Source organism: Leiobunum rupestre, chromosome 1 (genome assembly GCF_980474605.1).
Source record: "Leiobunum rupestre chromosome 1, qqLeiRupe1.1.hap1, whole genome shotgun sequence".
In the NCBI taxonomy this organism is placed as follows: domain Eukaryota; kingdom Metazoa; phylum Arthropoda; class Arachnida; order Opiliones; family Sclerosomatidae; genus Leiobunum; species Leiobunum rupestre.
The window spans coordinates 62,604,217-62,626,786 of record NC_143384.1 but is presented as its reverse complement, the minus strand read 5'-3'; the positions used below and the strand labels follow the sequence as shown (position 1 = coordinate 62,626,786).

The 22,570-nt window shown below is 39.3% G+C and overlaps 1 protein-coding gene across 1 annotated transcript; it reads right to left on the bottom strand.

The window, feature by feature from the left end:
• Nucleotides 1–19,937: 19,937 nt before the first annotated feature.
• LOC149964384 (uncharacterized) lies at nucleotides 19,938–21,569 on the bottom strand. Its single transcript, XM_090167080.1, has one exon. It carries the CDS (start codon nucleotides 21,567–21,569, stop codon nucleotides 19,938–19,940), a length of 1,632 nt encoding a protein of 543 aa, XP_090023206.1.
• Between the last annotated feature and the right edge of the window lie 1,001 nt (nucleotides 21,570–22,570).

Sequence of the window (22,570 nt, the reverse complement as noted above, 5' to 3'; positions counted from 1 at the left end):
TTCTATTTTGAAGCCATCGACTCTTCTCTCGGTCAATGCCAGATATCCAAGATACCCCTTCACACTTTTGGTAAGCACCTGACATACTTCATGCATAAATCTGGCATAGTTCATGCATACAACTGGCATACTTTATGCATGAATCTGGCATACTTTCTGCATACACGTGGCATACTTTATGGATATAACTGGCATACTTTCTGCATACACGTGGCATACTTTATGCATACACCTGACATAAAAACTTGTTGAGGTTAACGGCAATAGTTAGTGTAGGGAGCTGTTGGCTCGATCTCGTGGCATGCAGGGCTTGCCACCTTCCTCCTACGCATTGTAACCTGGCCACCTGAATTAAGGGCTTCAAAAGTCGCATGATGACTTAGGCCTAAGGTGGTGCCTTGGGTATTAGCCTAGCTGATTATTATTATTATACTTTATGCATAAACCTGGCATAGTTCATGCATATAACTGGCATACTTTCTGCATACACGTGGCATACTTTCTGCATACACGTGGCACGCTTTATGCATAAATCTGGCATACTTCATGCCTACACCTGACATACTTCAGGGATACACCTGACATAGTTCATGCATACACCTGACAAACTTTAAGCATAAATCTGGCATAGTTCATGCATACACCTGACATACTTTATGCATACACGTGGCATGCTTTATGCATAAATCTGGCATACTTCATGCATACACCTGACATACTTCATGCATACCCCTGACATACTTCATGCATACACCTGACATACTTTCAGCATAAATCTGGCATAGTTCATGCATAAAACTGGCATACTTTATGCATAAATCTGGCATACTTCATGCATTCACATGACATACTTTCTGCATACACGTGGCATACTTCGTCCATACACCTGACATACTTCATGCATACACCGGACATACTTTCTGCATACACGTGGCATACTTCGTCCATACCTAAAACATGCGTTTTAATAGATGACATGTGGTGAGTATATATAACATGTGGTGAATATATATGACATGCGGTGAATATATATGGCATGTGGTGAATATATATGACATGTGGTGAATATATATGACATGTGGTGAATATATATGACATGTGGTGAATATATATGACATGTGGTGAATATATATGACATATATGGTGCATAAGTGTGTCATACCTGATGTTTAATTGTGTCACACTAGGCACATAACTGTGTCACACATGGTGCCTTATAATTCATTTGTTCGTGGTCACATGCATGTTTGTTGGAAACCGGATGATTTCTAGGGTTAGTAACGGAATTAAATTATTTGGCAACGTCTCGATCATGCGAGGATTGATTGTTTATTCGTTTCGTAACGAGTGCCAATGCATTAAGGGTTGTTATAGCTGATTTCTACGGCCCGTAGAGAAACAAGAAAATATAATCGTTTAAGTAATAGTAAGTGTAAAGAGCTGATGGATCGCGTTGCTTGAAGGGCTACGCAATTTAACCAAGCCACATCAAGCCAGTTGTTAGATTGCCTAACACTAAATGATTTAATTTAACCTCAATATCCTAACCAAACATTAAAGCTAACCCAAAACTACCTAAATACTAATTTAACTAAATAAATGAAATATTAACAAATTAAGCAACTGGCCAGTGCTCGCGACTTTAACGAAATGTAAAATATATATACGTTGCAACCATTACTTAACAAAGTCTATCCTGAAATGTTCAGATAAACTGCGGAAACTTTATCCTAGTGGCAGAGTCCGGTTGGAGCCGTGGAAGAATCTGAGCGAAGTGGTTTAGTATTCGGAACAGCGCTGGTATATCTCGTACAATGTGATGAAAGTAGCCACTGGATAGTTGGGCTACAATTCATGGAATCGATGATATTTTCGACATCACGAATTTGCCAATACAGATTGTTGCTGCACTTATCTTCAAGTCAACACGTATACAGCTCGAAGGTTAAACAAAACACGAATTTAACGTCCAAAATTAGTTATATAAAAATTATTTTTCTCCGGTCATAAAATGGAGTACTTTTCAAATCAACTTACCCTTTTTAAAACATTTTTAAGAACCGTTACAATTTCTTTTTAGCTCGCGACTCAGCGCGCGTTATTTTGTCTCGCGTGTTATTTTTCGACTCTTTAATTTTGAGAATAGATATATACGTAAAAATATGTATAAAACATGTAGGCATATTTTAACTGTTTAACACAATAAAGAATATATAATATATATATAATGTATAAGAAATATAAATGACAATCCAACAAGTGGTCTTGGGCACGTCGGCATATCAATAAGGGGTGACAGGGGGCGTTGTAATTTCCTCGCTATCCCAATCCCACAGAACCAAAGATCTCCTGGTAAAAGGACGGGCCCTTCTCTTACCTGGAATAACCACAAACAACCAAATCACCCAATCACCAAAATATTGGACCAGCAATTATTCTAGGGGAAGGGGATGGTATATTTATGATTATTTTGATATTTCGCATTACAATAACTTGGGCCTAAGCGGGTATTCCATGTGAAATCAACACACTCAAAAGCCTGACCATCTCGGATTTTGACGAAATTTTGCATATAGATAGTGTCTAGGGATTTCAAGGAATAGGCAAAGGTTTATTGAATTATCTCAAATGGTTTTCAAAATACGGGTGTTTAAAATTGTCAAAAAATGGCCAAAATCACTTGACTGGTATATTTACTAATCCCCATAGCAACTGTTCTAATTAAGCTACAGAGTTGCGAATAGTGTCTCAGCTATGTATATGCCCTTTCCAACGATATACACCATATGTATATTTATTAAAAAAAGTATTTGCAAATTTCAAATTATATTTTGAATTTGATTTTTTTAAAAGTGCACCATCAAAATTTAAAAAACAAATACAGTGAATAGTTTGTATCTAAGTTAAATGATTGACCAAATTCCATGGGTTCATAGCTAAACATTATTTAAAAAAAGAGGTCTTTAAAAAATGACAGCCTTTAATATGTATACATATATTCATATAATAAATACATATATGCAAATTATGTAAACATATATTCATATAATAAATACATATATGCAAATAATGCATATATATATAAATATTATGTATACATATACGCATGTGTAGATCTATAATATTTACATATAATGTGTTTACATATATGCATATATACAGGGTGTTTTTTATGCTCGAAAAAGTGATTTTTTTCCAAAACTATATTTTCTAGAAAGTTGAAATTTGTACTGTACATGAAAGTCAGAAATTTGTTAATCTGGTGTTTAATGCAATAAACACCACTGAAAAATCGAGGAGACAATGGCGAAGAAATTAAATTATTAATCGAAATTTAAATTACGTTAGATCTGGCGACCTTGCTGGCCAGTGTACGGGACCATTTCTACCTATACATCGTTGTGGAAATTCGTTGTTTAGGTAATCTCTCACGGCTCTGTGGTAATGAGGCGGCGCACCGTCTTGCTGAAACCACAGTCTTTTTCGTTGCGCCAACGGCAGTTCGTCAAGTTGTTGTTCTAGCTCATTTCTCAAGAAATCTAAATAACTCTGGCCATTTAGATTTTGCGGTAAGAATACTGGACCAATTAACCGGTTTCCAACAAGACCAATCCACACATTCAAGCGCCCAAATTGAAATTGGTGACGGTGTTCATATCCCCAGTGTGGATTTGTGTCTTTCCAAACCTGATTATTTTGGTGATTGTAAGGGCCGTCTCTTGCAAACGAGGATTCATCCGAGAATAGCATGTTGCGGAGGAATTGTGGGTCGTCGTGCCCGAAATTTAGCAGCCAGTTGCAAAAATCCAGCCGTTGTTGAGCGTCTCCATCTCCTAAACCGTGGTGAAGCGTTGCTATGTAAGGATGGTACTTATACCTATGTAAAATTTCCCAAATGCGAGTTTTACTGCAAGCCAAATTGCATTAAACACCAGATTAACAAATTTCTGACTTTCATAAAGTTACACTACTCTCCCAATGAAATTCAAAAAAAATTATTTTAGCTTGCCCAACTTGTCACTTTTTCAAGTCGTTTTTTATCAGTGAAAACTACGTCTATTTTTTCGCGCCAACGCTATTTGTACGTTTTCGGTGACGCTCTACAATTTTCTCCTTGACAATTTTCTTATAGCACCTAGCGGTTAAAATTTTAATTTTCAAAAAACGTGAAAATATTTTTCGATTTAGATGCAATTTTGGTAAAAAGTGTCAGTACAAATTTCAACTTTCTAGAAAATATGGTTTTTGAAAAAAATCACTTTTTCGAGCAAAAACAAACAACCTGTATACTTATAATATAATAAATACATATATGAATATAATTAATATAGGATGTCCACCAAAAAATGACCCAGAGTAAATAATTGAAATGCTATTTTTCCGGGGAATTTGGTATTTTCCAATCGCATAGCACGCGCAGGTGTCATTAGATGAAACCAAACTTTCTTGAGAACCTTTGGGCTTAGAGACTCAGTTCCAATTAGGAAGGTGTGCCCCATCACATTTTATGCCCAAGTGACTCTGAACCGATGTTAATTGCCCAATAGGAACCCAAGAAAATAAACACCAAAAGCAAGCAGGCCATAAATAAAAATGTCCAAGAGATCACAATTAGGTGTTAATAATTTAGAAAGTACTTGTGCTACGTTATCAATATTTTGAGTAGAAATTAACTCTAGTAAAATTATAAGCTATTAAAATTCTGTTTGCCTTGAACCATGTCGTCATGGTCATTCAAAATGTATCTCGAAAACCGTTTGGTTTGGAAGGTTGGTTCCGATTCGAAGTGTTCGCCATCACTTTTTAGATCCAAATTTATTTTAACCGATCTAATCTGAGCCTAATTGAATAAATTTTAATGTTGGTAATTAGTCATTGAACATTCATGATCTTCTGTTTTTTTGTGTTAGTTATCTTAGCTTCCAATTAACCAATTTTCATGACCCCCTGCGCGTGCTATGCGATCTGAAAATACCAAATTCCCCGGAAAAAAAATTCCAGTTATTAACTCTGGGTCATTTTTAGTGGTGCACTTAAAAAAAATCAAATTAAAAAAATTATTTGAAATTTTAAAAATATGTTTTTTAAAAAAATGTTCATTTGGTGTATATCGTTGGAAAAGGCATATATAGCTGAGTAAAATGACACTATTCGCAACTCTGTAGCTTAATTAGAACAACTGCTATGCGGATTAAAAAATATACCAGTCAGGTGAATTTGGCCATTTTTTTTAAATTTTAAACAGCCGTATTTTGAAAACCTGAACTCCCTAGACACTATATATGTATGCAAAATTTCGTCGAAATCCGAGATGGTACGGTTTTTGAGTGTGTTGATTTCACATGGAATGCCAGCTTAGGCCCAAATCATCTAGCTAACTTTAATGACACCAATTTATTACTGAGGACCCTCGCTAACCCCACCATATAACGTTACGCGAGTAGTCCCGGGCGAATTCATTTATTATTATCTCCTTTTGTTTTTTTTGTTTAATAGTAGACTGGTACCTTAGGGGTTCGCTTAAGTCAATTGTCCCTAGGTTGAGATCTGATCTCCGACACCCTCGCTACATCATCGAGCTACTTTTAAAGGGGCTGGAAAGTGGGGTTTTGAAAAACGTCACCCGTGACGTCATCAACGAAATTTGGCGCGTAGAACTACTTTTCCTCAAGTTCGCGAAGACGTAAACAGGCACCGCTGTGTTGGGATTTTTGTATGACGAAATCTAGCGTGGTCTTGGTTAGTGTTAGCTGAGCTCGTAGGAAGTTTTAAAATTTCATTAATCTTTATTGAGATTTAGTTTAGTGAACAACAAATGTTTAACGAAAAATGCATTTCAGTGATAAGGTCTTTTGGTGCTCGTAATTTTTACCTCTCCGAGGGGACAAAGTCCCCTAGGAGGGGTTATACAACGACCGTGTCTGTCTGTGGGTCTGTGGGTGGGTCTGTGTGTCTGTCAGGCCTGCGAACGCATTTTCGGTGCAAAGTGTAATCACTGCGTACGCAGTTTCTCAAAGGGTTGGCAAAACCACCGTGTGACGGTGAGCGTTAACGGATGCATTTGCGGTTTGGTTTGGATGGTGTTTTTTCGCTCACCGTCGTGACGGTTTGGTGTATTACGTCTTTGTAATGTTTATGCGTAGGTTGTGAGTGTTGAATTTGTTGTGTTTGTGTTCTGATGGTTGTGCATGTTGAGTCTGTTGTGTTTATATGGGCGTTTTCTCTCCAACTTCTTCTTAATGACTTTGGGACGGACCGAGTGCTGAGTGTAATGCTACCTCTCAACGTCCAATGGCAGGGTTTCCACCAGTTGTACACGGTATTCGTCTTAGTATCAATTTGCGATCGCATCGGGCGGGATTTGAACCCGAGACCTCCTGACTGACAGGCGGACGTTCTACCACAGAACCACCGACACTTGTTACGCCTTATTGAAAATTAGACCTTCAGCTTTATCGGAAGCGTATTTAATAGAGTACGAAATTTTGGTTTAATTGAAATATAATTGAAATTGAAATTATTGCATCGAAGAAATTCTAATTTAGCGTTTCTCTATTGATTAAAAACAAATGCGCCACCCAGGTTTCGAACCCAGACCATTCGGCTTGGCAGTCGAGCGCTTTACCACAGAACCACCGATAGCTGCTTAGATTCACTGAAATTAAGACAGGCATCGTAAGCATAATAGGTAATAAAGTCTTTTTTTATTAATGAATTTATGAAGGCCTAATCTGGTATTTTTTAAAGGTTAAATCTTGTTTTAGCGCAGTCAGCCGAGATTAGAGGGTTAAAGGGTAGACCCTGTGGGTGGTCCACTTTCTTAACGACCTATATATAGTTCTGTTAATTCAAAGGAGATAATTTAACGTTAATTGCTTTAAGAGCTGGCGGTTAGTCAAGTGGCTCTCTGTGCTTTGTTGATGGTAAGGTTTTTGCTTCTTGTAATTACATTTGGTCTGGATATTTGGATATCTACGATTTCTAACGCAGTCAATGATTTCTTGGGTGTGCGAGTCATTATATGATATTGGAAATTGGACGGCATTGGTCTTTTTCATGTGGTATGCGTCATAACGTCAACAGGAAGTGAACGAGTCGTCCACTACCAGATATCTACGGTATCTTCATCAAGGGCGAGTGTTGAAATAAAATGAGCGTTAAAGATGCGGCAAGTATTTCGTAAGCGAGTAATTCCAAAAAGCCTCTGTAGATATTTCTTTCATTAAAATTTGCTTCGTATTATATTTAACTGATAAACTTGTTCTGTAAAAGGGTTTAATTCAATTGTGCATTGTTATAGTACGTCTAACTTACTGTTGTAACTACTTAACTTATGATATTCTGAATAAATTAAAATTGGTCGTTTCGTCTCAATTATTTTAATTATAATTAAAAATTTATACCGGGCGGGATAGAAATGGGTTAATATTTTTAACAAATAACTCTAAATTGCGGAGATATATCTTTAAGGGTTATCTCGAGAAATTAATACCACTAGGGACAATTCTTCCGAGGAGAGGTATATTTTGGCTTGCCAACTTGTTATTACCTCTCCGAGGAGGGGTTATACAACGACCGTGTCTGTCTGTGGGTCTGTGGGTGGGTCTGTGTGTCTGTCAGGCCTGCGAACGCGTTCGCATTTTCGGTGCAAAGTGTAATCACTGCGTACGCAGTTTCTCGAGATCTCTGCGTTCGCAGTTGCTAGTAATTAGGGAACAAAGTCGAAAAACCGTGTTTGCAAAACCACCGTGGGACGGTGAGCGTTAACGGATTAATTTGCAGGCGGGGTTGGTTCGGTGGTTTTTTTTCGTCAACGCTCGCCGTCACGACAGGTTCAATTCAGTGGTTTGGATATTTCGCTATTGTAATGTTTATGTGTAGGGTGGTAATGTTGTGTTATTGTTATGACGTTTGTGGGTGTTGAGTTTGTGGTGTGTATGTACGGGTGGTATCTCTCCAACTCTTTCTTATTGACTTTTGGGACGGACCGAGTGCTGAGTGTAATGCTACCTCTCAACATCCAATGGCAGGGTTTCCACCAATTGTTCACGGTATTCGTCTTAGTATCAATTTGCGATCGCATCGGGCGGGTTTCGAACCCGAGACCGCCTGTTTGACAGGCGGACGTTCTACCACAGAACCACCGACACTTATTACGTTTCATTGAAAATTAGACCTTCAGCTTTATCGAAAGCGTATTTAATAGAGTACGAAATTTTGGTTTAATTGAAATAGAGCAAGATTTCGTGAAAGATTTAAATTATTGCATCGAAGAAATTCTAATTTAGCGATTTCTCATTTGATTAAAAACAAATGCGTAACTCCGGTTTCGAACCCGGGCCGTTCAGTTAGGCAGTCGAGCGCTCTACCACAGAACCAACGATAACTTCAAGCTATATTGCAAATAAGACACTCATTGTAAGCATAATAGTTAACAAAGTCTTGAATTTTTTTACGAATGAAATTGTGAAGGCCTAATGTGGTTTTTTTACGAAAAAATTATAAAGACTTAATCTTGTTTAATATAATAAGTTGCTTTATTTCAATTTGGTACTTTTGTTTAGGGTTTTTTTAATGAATGGAGTTAAAGATTTTTTTCTTCTATTATTTGACGTTTTATTTTTGCGGTTGTATATTTGTTTTATCTTTTATTTTTTTAAAATTATTTACTTCTTCCGCAAAATGGTTCATTTTTTGGAGGAACCTTTTTACTTATTTTTTGTGTATTAATGTTTTGAGAACCTTTACGTTTGGGAAAGGATAATTTTTGACGGAACCTTCAAAGTGTATACGTCGCATTTTCAAAATATTTAATGGTCAAATCTTGTTTTAGCGCAGTCAGCAGATAAGATAAAGGGTAGAACCCGTTAGTTTTTTGTAATTTATTTAGTTTTTTTCAGTCGTATATTCTTATCTATTAGGTTTAGCGTATTGGTTTTCAAGCTTAATAATTCATTTATTAACAACATATCGAGTTGGTCTGGTTTTCATCTCGGTCGTAATTTATTTTAAAGGTTTTCTCGGCTGATTAAGATGTTTAATGCAGTTCATCAATTGGGTTCGTTTGTGTTTATTTATAAAGAACCCTAACTATTCCCTCTACGGTCATTTATTGATATACGTTTAGTCAAGTGGCTTTCTGTGCTTTGTGAATGGTAAGTTTTTCGCTTCTTGTTAATAAGTTTTTTGGTGGTGTGGATATTTGGACATCTACGATTCCTAATGCAGTCATTGATATCCTGGGTGTGCGAGTCATTATATGATATTGGAAATTGGACGGTTTTGGTCTTTTTCATGCTTTATGTGTCACAACGTCAACAGGATGGTTCCGACAGTCTACGAGTCGTCCACTACCAGATATCTACGGTATCTTGATCGGGCGAACGTTGAAATAAAATGAGCGTTAACTATGCGGCAAGTATTTCGTAAGCGACAAAAATACAAATACCCTCTGTAGATATTTCTTTCATTAAAATTGGCTTCGTATTATATTTAACTGATAAAAAATTTCTGTAAATAGGGTTAAATTCAATTGTGCGTTGTTCTAGTTCGTCAAACTCACTTTTTTAACTACTTAATTTATAATATTCTGAACAAATTAATCTCGGTTGTTTCGTTTCAATTATTATAATTCAAATTAAAATTTTATACCGGGCGGGATTGAACCAGGATTACGTTATTAGTAAATAACTCTGAATTGGGGAGATATAACTTAGAAGATCATCTCGAGAAATTAATACCACTAGGGACAATGCTTCCGAGGAGAGGGATATTTTGGCTTGCCAACTTGTTTTAAATTATTATTTGCGAGTTTCATCGAATTTGGTAAAAAAACGCTAGCTGGATCGAAGCCAATTTCTAAGGGCCTTGGTTTCACTGTCCAGAGCATTTTGATAAACCTTAATACTACACCACAGTTCTTTTGCCTTTTCCCAATTATCTAATTCAGCGGTTCCCAATTTTATTTTTCTATGGAACCCTAAAATATCCACCTAATTCTGGCGGAACCCCAACTATTTTTTTTACTTATCTTAAAAGACTTTTGACACAAACAAAGATGGCCGCGCTGCTAATTCTCAGAACCCCTGTGATCCTTCCACGGAACCCTAGGGTTCCGCGGAACACCTTTTGGGAACCGCTGATCTAATTCACCAACAAGAGATATTTTCGTATCATCACGTTTCCGTTTTTATTTGAATTAAACTCGTTCATTAACTTCATTAAATTAAATAAATATTAAAATACTAGAACCAAAACCACGTCCACGAAGGCCGAATATCTTAGTTCGCGTATGAATACCTGTCACTAGTCTCTCTCGGGTCGCTCCTCACTATTTTCAAAACATCTCCGTCAGAGCCAAATTCCTCAAGCGGGAGAAAATGAAAATAAAGCAGGGTCCAGATTTTTTGGAGATACCACGTCACTAGACGATTTCAAAACCCCTCTTTCCAGCCCCTTTAATGGCAATAATTCATGTGGCTTGGTTAAATTGCGTATAAGGTCGGTAGCAAGCCCTTCAAGCAACGATATCCACTACACTTACTATTACTTAAACGATTATATTTTATTGTTTCTCTACGGGCCGTAGAAATCAGTTATAACAACCCTTAATACATTGGCACTCCTTACGGAACGAATAAACAATCAATCCTCGCATGATCGAGACGTTGCCAAATAATTTAATTCCGTTACTAACCCTAGAAATCATCCGGTTTCCAAACAAACATGCATGTGACCACGAACAAATGAATGATATTGAACTAGCCGAGAAGCCCGCCTTACAGGCGGGCCCTCAGCTAATTGAGTGTTTCGAGGCGCTCCACTCAAGTACGTCCCCCAACCCCTTTTTCCCATGTGATAATTACTGGGGTACCACCTCCCAATTTTCCCCATGTGATAATTACCGTTCCCCCCTTTTTTCCCATGTTATAATTATCGTTCCTCCCCTTATTTCTCATGTTATAATTACCGGGGTACCCACCTCCCCCTTTTTCCCATGTGATAATTACCGTGGTGCTCTTTTACCCATTGTAAAACCCCCCCAGTAAGGCCCTTCCTTCCCCTTGTCCCCATGTTATAATTATCGGGGTACCCTCTCCCCCTTTTCTCCATGCGAGAATTTCCGTAGTACTCCCCTTCCCCGTTCCAACGCGAGAATTTCCGTGGCACCCTTTACCCCATAGTCGAACCACTGTAGTAAGGCCCTTCCTCCCTTTTTTCCCCATGTGATAATTACCGTTCCTCCCCTTTTCCCCCATGTTATAATACCGTTGTACCTCCCTTTTTCCCATGTGATAATTACCGTGGTACTCTTTACCCCATAGTCGAACCACCGCAGTAAGGCCCTTCCTCCCCTTTTTTCCCATGTGAAAATTGCAGGGGTACCCCTCCCCATTTTTCCCATGTGATAATTACCGTTCCTCCCCCTTTTCCCCATGTGATAATTACTCAATAACTCAAACTCGCAGTCGTTCCAAACCTCCCTGTACCCCTTTAAACCCCCTGTATCCAATGACTGATGCATAAAGGCCACGGGACTAACGTACGCCGACTTTCAAATCAGAACGAACCCGGAAACCCCCCCCCTCCCCGTTTCCGAAACTCACGGGCCTTCTGATACTACCCCGCACGATTCCCCCCTCCGAAATCCACGGCGGAAAGAGTGAAAATTTCGGGTGTATTACGTGTTGGGAAAAACACGACCCCATGTCATATATATTCACCCCATGTCATATATATTCACCCCATGTCATATATATTCACCCCATGTCATATATATTCACCCCATGTCATATATATTCACCCCATGTCATATATATTCACCCCATGTCATATATATTCACCCCATGTCATATATATTCGCCACATGTCATATATATTCGCCACATGTCATATATATTCGCCACATGTCATATATATTCACCACATGTCATATATATTCGCCACATGTCATATATATTCGCCACATGTCATATATATTCGCCACATGTCATATATATTCGCCACATGTCATATATATTCGCCACATGTCATCTATTAAAACGCATGTTTTAGGTATAGACGAAGTATGCCACGTGTATGCAGAAAGTATGTCCGGTGTATGTATGAAGTATGTCAGGTGTATGGACGAAGTATGCCACGTGTATGCATAAGGATGTCAGGTGTATGCATGAACTATGTCAGGTGTATACATGGTGTTGAAAATTATCGCGCATTAAATAGTATAATTAGTTTTATTGGTATTATTGATTTTAAAAATGGAACGCTGTCAAAATTTATTATGTAAAAAGAGCAAAAACTGTTGGTATAGAAAAAATATATAATTTTAACACATGTATATTTATATCAAATAGTATTCGCGTATATATGTATAACAGAATATAGACCTATAACCAATGTATTATATATTGAAGGAAATTAACGGCGTCAGACGCGTGATTTGAAATTCACTCCTTTAAATCGCGCGCTCTTTCGAGCGTAAATAAAAAGAAAACCCAACGATCTTTAGATTTGAAATATAATTAGAGTTTGTAAGTTCCCGAAAAGTGGAGCTCCGAAGTATGTCAGGTGTATGGACGAAGTATGCCACGTGTATGCATAAGGATGTCAGGTGTATGCATGAACTATGTCAGGTGTATACATGGAGTATGCACGTGTATGCAGAAAGTATGCCAGTTGTATGCATGAAGTATTACAGATTTAGGCATAAAGTATGCCACGTATATGCAGAAAGTATGCCAGTTGTATACATGAACTATGTCAGGTGTATACATGGAGTATGCACGTGTATGCAGAAAGTATGCCAGTTGTATGCATGAAGTATTACAGATTTAGGCATAAAGTATGCCACGTATATGCAGAAAGTATGCCAGTTGTATGCATGAACAATGCCAGATTTATGCATGAACAATGCCAGATTTATGCATGAACAATGCCAGATTTATGCATAAGTATGTCAGGTGCATGCATGAAGTATGTCAGGTGCTTACCAAAAGTGTGAAGGGGTCTCTTGGATATCTGGCATTGATCGAGAGAAGAGTCGATGGCTTCAAAATAGAAAAAAAATTGGTATTTTAACAATTTAAAAAAAAAGATTTTATTTAATAAAAATTTAAATATTAAAAATTGGAGACGAGTTCCACGCGACGGCTTGTTGGTATGCGATTTCTCTCGGCAGTTGTGCTAATTGAATTTTCCGCGTCAATAGAGCTCTGACACTGGCCATAAGCTCCGCCTCCGTTTCCATGACAATCACTGCCATTTGCGAGATAAACAGTGTTATGTGTGAGCTTGTATGGGAATAGACCCATAAATAAAGAGGGGCCGCAGACGAGGGCTTAAGTGAAACCTCTGGACGGAACATCCTGTTTGTGACGTTTTGAACCACGTGACCGCCATCGAAATATACAGGCGGAAGTAAGGAAACGAATGTTCCGTCCAAATGCTGAGTTGCCAGGTAAAAATGTTAATTTTCGGCCCCCCAACTTTCAACATGGGTCTATTTCAGCCATATTTAGGTACGATTATTTTAATACCCATTAGCGATATCAAAATTTGGTTCGCAAGACTTTTAGAACAAGACCTCGTGAATACCAAACCGAAAAGTGCTTAACAATTTGAGCTATCGAACTCTAGATACACAGGCGTAAATACGTCGCGTTTTTTTAAACTTCACAATGGTTCCCCTCAGTGGCGATTTTCCCCACAGGCGCACGAGGTGCGCGCCCTAGGGCCCCCGATTTTTATAGGCCCCATTTTAGCCGAAAAACCTAAATCCGGAGAAGCTCGAAATTCAAAGCTGACACTTAAAATAAATTAATTAGTTCGACTAATTCGAAAATTCCGAAAATTCCCGTCGTCGTGTGCGAGGGGTAAGACACTCTCGGATGACTTGTACACCGAGTTCGAGTACTTAGTACTGTTAAAGGTACGGATTTTTAAGAGTTCACGAACTCTTATTAGCACAGTCAGCGGTACGACAGTGTACACCGAGTTCGCGAAGTGACCTACATGTACCCCTCGGTCGTGTGCCCTACCACATTAATAATATTAAAATGTTTTCCATTTACCAGTGAATCACAACAGACTTGCGAATAGTGATATTTTTAACGTGGGCAGTATGGGCTCCCGGCCAATCTTAAGTTAATTTTTATTGAAGGCCACTAGCCTGGGGGAGGGGGGAATGCGGGAAACATTTTAAAAATGGGGAGGGAAAATACGATAATACAAATTATTATTGACTTTAAAACGTTAACGTTACCGCTAGATTTCGCTCTCGACTAGGGTAGGCAAACAGTGTTTCTGAGACGGCGTAAAAAATATTTTCCTAAGTGTCCGTGAAGTGTGTTATAACTATTTTTATTAAATTTGGGGGCCCCGGTGGTCCGCAACCCCCTTTCGAATGATTTATTTTAAACGCACTCTCGCAAGCTCAAAATTAGTGTTAGCGTCGAGTTCGGGACTACTTATTTTCTTTCAATTTTTTTAGATAGTAGTGGCAATGAGAGTAGCGGAGGTTTCTCTACTTATGCTGTACAGCCAAAGGTAGCGGAGAGAGGATTTTCAGCCCCCTGGAGGCTGGAGTGACTGATTTCTAACTCTTTTACTCTAAGGTTCGACTTTCACAATAAAGATTGAAGTGAGATTGGAATAGCTCGTAAGATAAGAGCGATCTAGGCTGATTTGTATATGATGGGAAAATTTCTGGCCAAGTTCGCTTCTATCTTGGCTAATGGTATGCCTGTTATGCCCGGTATGCCGGTAGGCTTTTTAGTAGGGGCCGATTCGGCCAGACCAAAGATAATCTAGACTACGTACATGAAGAGCGGCGGATGCGTTTTAAGTCAACGAAGGCGCAGAATTGTAAGACGCGTTTCAGGTACAACGTTAAAACCGCGATTACGACACAACGATTGCTCGTATGTAAAATGTTCATAGAATATTTTTTGTAGGAAATAGCCGGGCCCTAATGTTCGTATTCGTGTTTATAGCCGTACATACAATACCAACGTCGATATTCGTGATAAACCATTACTGTGCACCGGTTTCCCCCATACCCATTGCGCGTAAAACAACTATTTCTAACTGTAACCTGTGAAAAGATATGTTTTTTTTGAGTAATTACTCCGAAAATATTTAATTTCACAATTTTGAACCATTCTTCATTTTTTATTAGAAAAAACTAGCTTTCTATGATTTGAAGTGCGTTCTTAGCGATTGGAAATTTATCAAATTATGGTAAAAAGAAAACTATTTCTAACACCATAGAAATCTCATAGGTAACTAGAATGCTGCCGCCTACGGCCGAGCTTGTCGCCAGTTCGTTTTGAACCTTCAGCCAATGAGAGGCCGTAGAGAGGTTCGTCTCAGCGTGGGAAATAAGGCGGTGGCAGTGGGCAAATGACCAGTTTAAAAATTGCCTGGACCAGTTTATTAATTAAATCGGAGGGGGGTTAGTGGTCCACTGGACCACTTAATTAATTCGAGGTGTTTAATTTTTTTTGTGGTTCTGCTTGAATATTTTGCAAATGGTAGTTCCAAATGTTATATTACTAGTCTTTGGATTTAGAGGTCTGTGTATAGGGGTCACCTAAGTCGAGAAAACCTAGAGAATTTCATTAGAATTAAAATGGAAAACATAGTTGTTAAAGATTTTGACTGTCAGCCTGTCCTTAATCTGTGGTTTTTGGATTCAAACCTTAGATACAAAAATAGAAATAAGCAAGTTGCTAAAACTAAAACCAAACCTGTACTGATAGAAGAGTCAGAAGACCTTGACTATTTCCCTACTAATATTTTGGTAGATGAGTTTTGTGATATAAGTAATTTTGATGATTAAGTATCAACTTCATTATGTTTTCATACTAGTTTCTCAAGGCAAATAACCTTAAACTGTCAAAATGTGATAGAATTTCATATTCATTGGTTGACGAGTTTTGTGATATAACTAATTGTGATAATTAAGTATAACGTTTTCATACCATAGTTCCTAAACGTTTCTAAAGGTATATAGCTTTAAACTGCGAAAAAGTAATAAATTTTCATATACATTTTTTGTAAGCTCATAAGCAATAAAATACTAATTAGTTAGAAACGATATTTTACGTTTAGTTTAGTTAGTTTGTACACTCCAATTGGAATTTACCCTATTAAAAACGGTTAAAAGTTAACAGTACAAGTACATACGCTATGCCAATGTAGCAGACCACCTGCACTGGTCATGGACCAGTTTATTTATTTTAGGCCAGGGGGGTCACTGGTCAAATGTCCACTTTAAAAAAAATCCTTATTTCCCAGCCTGGTTCGGCTACTCTCGCGGGAGTCAATTGCAGATGATGCAAACGACAGCCAATCTCGGGAAATTACCGTAAAATTTCGCTGGCCGGGAGTAGTGGCTCACTCCTGTAATCCCAGGCGTCCGGGAGGCAGAGTTTGTGGATGGCCGTGTGAGGACGACCACTAATCCCCCAACGGGTGGTTGTCATACTTCCGCCACGGGTATCCCAACCCTATCCCCAAGTATCCCCCCGTTGGCGTGGCCGTAACACATATCTCGCATCTCGTATGTAAAATGTTCATAGAACATTTTTTGTAGGAAATAGCCGGACCCTAATGTTCATACTTGGGTTTATAGCCGTACATACAATACTAACGTAGATATTCGCGATAAACCATTACTGTGCACCGGTTTACCCCATAACCATTGCTCGTAAAACAACTATTTCTAACAGTAACCTGTGAAAAGATGTTTTTGTTTGAGTAATTACTCCTGAAATATTTAATTACGGAATTTTGAACCATTCTTCATTTTTACCTCTCCGAGGGGACAATTTTTAGGGGTTTTCGATGACGGCCTACAACTTTATAATAGAAATTTTTTATCTCGCACCTAGTGGTCGAAAAATAATTTTTCAAAATTGGTGAAAAACATTACCGAAAACGCTCAAATTTCTCAAACTGATGTCCCCCGGTATAGAGAATTGACCTTCCAAATTTGAAATCGGTACTATAAATAGTTTTTGAAAAAAACACTTTTCCGAGCAAAAAAAAGACCCTGTATATCAATGCCATGTAAAATTAATGCCGTAATAAAAAATACAGAAAATAAAAAACCTACAAATTTAAACGTCAGTGTCAAATGAGTGATATACACAGTGTCCGTATAATCTGTGTCCGTTTGAGTCCGAAGTCCGTTAATCTAAAAACTACACACGAACGGCTAAAACTTCGACGGAGTAGCACGAACGGCTATTACTACGTTAATAGCCGCCTGACTCAGGAAAACAAAATTCGTATTTAGAATCTTCGATAATACTAATACAGATGCATTTATATTTATTATTTAATTTATTTATTATTTATATTTTACTCCGTAACTTAAATTTTTTAACTTGTATCAGATACATTTTGCAGGATAAATGTTTCTATTTTTACCTCTCCGAGGGGACAAAGTCCCCTAGGAGGGGTTATACAACGACCGTGTCTGTCTGTGGGTCTGTGGGTGGGTCTGTGGGTGGGTCTGTCTGTCTGCGAACGCGTTCGCATTTTCGGTGCAAAGTGTAATCACTGCGTACGCAGTTTCTCAAAGGGTTGGCAAAACCACCGTGTGACGGTGAGCGTTAACGGATGCATTTGCGGTTTGGTTTGGATGGTGTTTTTTCGCTCACCGTCGTGACGGTTTGGTGTATTACGTTTTTGTAATGTTTATGCGTAGGTTGTGAGTGTTGAATTTGTTGTGTTTGTGTTCTGATGGTTGTGCATGTTGAGTCTGTTGTGTTTATATGGGCGTTTTCTCTCCAACTTCTTCTTAATGACTTTGGGACGGACCGAGTGCTGAGTGTAATGCTACCTCTCAACGTCCAATGGCAGGGTTTCCACCAGTTGTACACGGTATTCGTCTTAGTATCAATTTGCGATCGCATCGGGCGGGATTTGAACCCGAGACCTCCTGACTGACAGGCGGACGTTCTACCACAGAACCACCGACACTTGTTACGCCTTATTGAAAATTAGACCTTCAGCTTTATCGGAAGCGTATTTAATAGAGTACGAAATTTTGGTTTAATTGAAATATAATTGAAATTGAAATTATTGCATCGAAGAAATTCTAATTTAGCGTTTCTCTATTGATTAAAAACAAACGCGCCACCCAGGTTTCGAACCCAGACCATTCGGCTTGGCAGTCGAGCGCTCTACCACAGAACCACCGATAGCTGCTTAGATTCACTGAAATTAAGACAGGCATCGTAAGCATAATAGGTAATAAAGTCTTTTTTTATTAATGAATTTATGAAGGCCTAATCTGGTATTTTTTAAAGGTTAAATCTTGTTTTAGCGCAGTCAGCCGAGATTAGAGGGTTAAAGGGTAGACCCTGTGGGTGGTCCACTTTTTTAACGACCTATATATAGTTCTGTTAATTCAAAGGAGATAATTTAACGTTAATTGCTTTAAGAACTGGCGGTTAGTCAAGTGGCTCTCTGTGCTTTGTTGATGGTAAGGTTTTTGCTTCTTGTAAATACATTTGGTGTGGATATTTGGATATCTACGATTTCTAACGCAGTCAATGATTTCTTGGGTGTGCGAGTCATTATATGATATTGGAAATTGGACGGCATTGGTCTTTTTCATGTGGTATGCGTCATAACGTCAACAGGAAGTGAACGAGTCGTCCACTACCAGATATCTACGGTATCTTCATCAAGGGCGAGTGTTGAAATAAAATGAGCGTTAAAGATGCGGCAAGTATTTCGTAAGCGAGTAATTCCAAAAAGCCTCTGTAGATATTTCTTTCATTAAAATTTGCTTCGTATTATATTTAACTGATAAACTTGTTCTGTAAAAGGGTTTAATTCAATTGTGCATTGTTATAGTACGTCTAACTTACTGTTGTAACTACTTAACTTATGATATTCTGAATAAATTAAAATTGGTCGTTTCGTCTCAATTATTTTAATTATAATTAAAATTTTATACCGGGCGGGATAGAAATGGGTTAATATTTTTAACAAATAACTCTAAATTGCGGAGATATATCTTTAAGGGTAATCTCGAGAAATTAATACCACTAGGGACAATTCTTCCGAGGAGAGGTATATTTTGGCTTGCCAACTTGTTTATTTAAAGATTTATTTGAAAGAAACGCGTTTTCTAGTGCGTTCTTAGCGATTGGAAATTATTTTAAAAAGAAAACTATTTTTAACACTAACCTGTGAAAAGATATGTTTTCTTTTTAGTATGTACTCTTACACGATTTGATTACTTTAATTAAACATGTTATTTTAAAGATGTAAAAAAACCGCGTTAGCGTCGAGCTAAAGTCGGCCATTTATTTTAGGCGAAATAGAGTGTTAGTTTACCAGTTTGGCACCGATGGCGTAACTTTCGTTGCCAGCCAAACGAAAAGCATGGGCCAAAGGCAGGGTTTTTTAAAAGTTCTAATCGGAACCCGCGACAAAATTTCAAAAATCGTTCTAGTTTGTTATCCGATTTCTATGGATCCGACGCCTCAAGTGTCCAACGGTAGAAGACATAGTTTCACCACGGGTCGTTTGAACTCCTTCTCTGCCGTCTTCACCGTCACCACTCGAACTAGTTGATCATCGCCTAGATGGACCTGCGTGACCCGAGCCATCCCCAATTTGCAGGTTTCTCTTAGGATTAGCCCACTTCGGTCGTTGCTGCAATCGAGATATGTACTCTGCTTGCCAACGTCGCCAGAAATGCTGCAGTAGCTGTTGGCTTAGATGCCATCTAGACAACCGACTCATCTGGACTGAAGTTAAGTCCGGTTCCGGAATGGCTGTCAGGGCATCCCCGATTAGGAAGTGACCGGGCGTGAGGGCTGAGAGATCGGCAGGGTCTGATGTCATTGGCGTAAGCGGCCTCGAATTTAGACAGGCCTCTATCTGGCAAAGGAGCGTCTGCATCTCCTCAAAGGTTAGCTGGTTTCGCCGATAACCCTCTTCAGATGGTGCTTTATAGACTTTACGCCCGCCTCCCAGAGGCCGCCGAAACGAGGCGCAGGTGATGGATTGAATTTCCAAGTTATGCTCTCGTCACCCATCCATCTTGCTATCGTCGGATGATTAGTATCGGTAGATACGGAAATGACGAAGTCTTTCATTTCTCGGCTGGCTCCAACAAAATTCGAGCCGCAGTCGCTATAGATTTCTGTGCATTTTCCCCGACGGGAGACGAATCTCTTCAAGGCCACCAGGAACGCCTGAGCCGACATGTCGCTTACAAGCTCCAAATGCAAGGCTCCGGTAGCGAAACATGCAAAAACGCAGATATACCCATTGAACGACTTGCATCCTCGACCCTTTAGGACCCTGAGATTGAAAGGCCCTGCGTAGTCGACGCCACATCTGAGAAACGGCCTTCCAGGGTTCACTCGGCTAGCTGGTAAGTCACCCATCAATTGTTGGACGGTTTTGGCTTGCTGTCGGACACACCGCATACATCGCCTGACATGGAATCGTATGGCGTCCCGAAGGCTAAAGATCCAGTACCTCGCTCGAAGAGACGCCATCATCAGCTGCGCGCCACCATGTAACGTCTTGTTATGCTCATGGCTAATAATGAAGTCAGTCAATTTGCTCTTACGAGGAAGGATTATTGGATGACTCTGGCTTTCTGGTACTCGCGCGTGGCGAAGACGTCCTCCGACTCTCAGAAACCTTTCTATGGCCAGAAACGGCGTGAGCGGAAGCAGCTGACTCTTAGAGGACAAGCTCTCTCGCTTTCGTATACGTTGAATCTCTTCTCCTAATGCGCTCAGCTGCGTGGCTTGTATCCAATGGTTTAGCACTCCGTCATTCTCAGTCTTAGTCAACGGTCCTCTTTCTCGTTTGTCAGCGAGTTTTCGAGTGTTCCGTGCGAAACGTTGGACATACGCCGTGACATGAATCAGCGTTGTAAAAGATGAATAATTCGTGAGCAGAGCCCAATCGACAGCGCCATGTGTCACGACCGCCAATGTTCTCCGTTCCTTTACGGTACATTCGGTCGGCTCCGCTACTGAAGTCTGATCTCCGCCGGGATGTCCGGTTGCCAACCAGGCCGGGCCATTCCACCAGAGCGGATGACGGCAGAATTCTGCTACAGTGATCCCGCGTGACGCACAGTCCGCTGGGTTGCATATCCCGGGAACATGCTGCCATTTGATAGCTGGTTGCGCTTCTTGAACCTCGGATACCCGATTCGCAACGAACGTTTTCCAACGCTGAGGAGGTGAGGACAACCATGCCAATACGATTCTACTGTCGCTCCAGCAAAAGACTTCCGAAATCGTGGTGCTCAGTGACCGTTGAATCAGGGACATCAAGCGGACCAGAAGTACCGCAGCGCAGAGCTCCAGCCGTGGTAAGGTCGCTTGTCTGAGAGGAGTCACCTTCGTCTTTGCTGCAACGAGCCGAACGGTTGCTAACTCTGTGCCGGTTGAAGTTCGTAGGTATACTGCCGCCGCATAGCCATTCTCCGACGCATCGCAGAACCCGTTTAAAGATAAGTCTTTCCCCTGACTATGGCTGACGTAGCGATGGATTCTCAGCTTCTCTATCCTGTTCATTTCCTCTCGCAGTGCATTCCATTTTGTGAAGATCTGTTCGTTTAAAGTTACATCTAACTTTATCGAATATAGCGGACGCTCCGCTGCAGACTATGGAGCCCAATTTTTCCGACTTTCGGCGCGAATTCAGTAAAAGCCTCACGATAAAACGCGCAATCGAGAATCGCCGTGATTTTGAATCTAGGGTATGTAGTTAAGATTTCTTGAAATAAGATTAAAATTCTAGCTATATCGCAGACTGGATGTTTTTTTTAAACGGAAGTTAAAACAACTGACGTCAAATAGTTCTTACAAGATTATTTTTGCTTGCAGTTGTAGTTTTGGTTTATATAACTCAGCCTAGTTGTCTCTCGCGAAACAATACTGAAGTCAGAGGCTAAGCAGGGTAAAAAATTGATTCTAACGTAAAGCGCCACAGAATTATTCGGATAATTAGGTTCGAATTTTAATTGGCTCTTCAATAAAACATCTTCAAGGAAATCGCCAAGAATTAATGTTTGTGCTTGTTGAAATAATGGAAACTTATCAACTGTACGGTATGCAATAAGTGTTTCCTTTTAAAGAGGTAGCTTTTTTTTACAGATTAAGGTTAAGCAAACACTCTATCCAAAAACACGACGTTCTGTTTATAGGTGAAAAGTTTCCATTATTTCAAGCACCAAATAAACAGTATCTTTTAGGTCCTGGCTCTCGGATATATTACTTATTGGCGATTTCCTTGAAGATGTTTTATTGAAGCGATATTAGGTCCTCCCCTAGATTAAACCAATCATATTCTGAAATTTTGCAGCCTTATTTCCGAAAACCAATGCGGTAAACTAGTGAAAATCAAAAGATTCGGTGGTCCTTTAAAGGGCCAGATCGGCGTTTGAAAATTTTCTGGGATTATTTGAGTTTTATTTCCGAAGTAGACGCGTCAATAAATCATCATCAAAGGAAATCGCCAATAAGTAATATTTCCGAGTCACTTTTCACTTGAACGCTATGCAACAAGTGTTAAA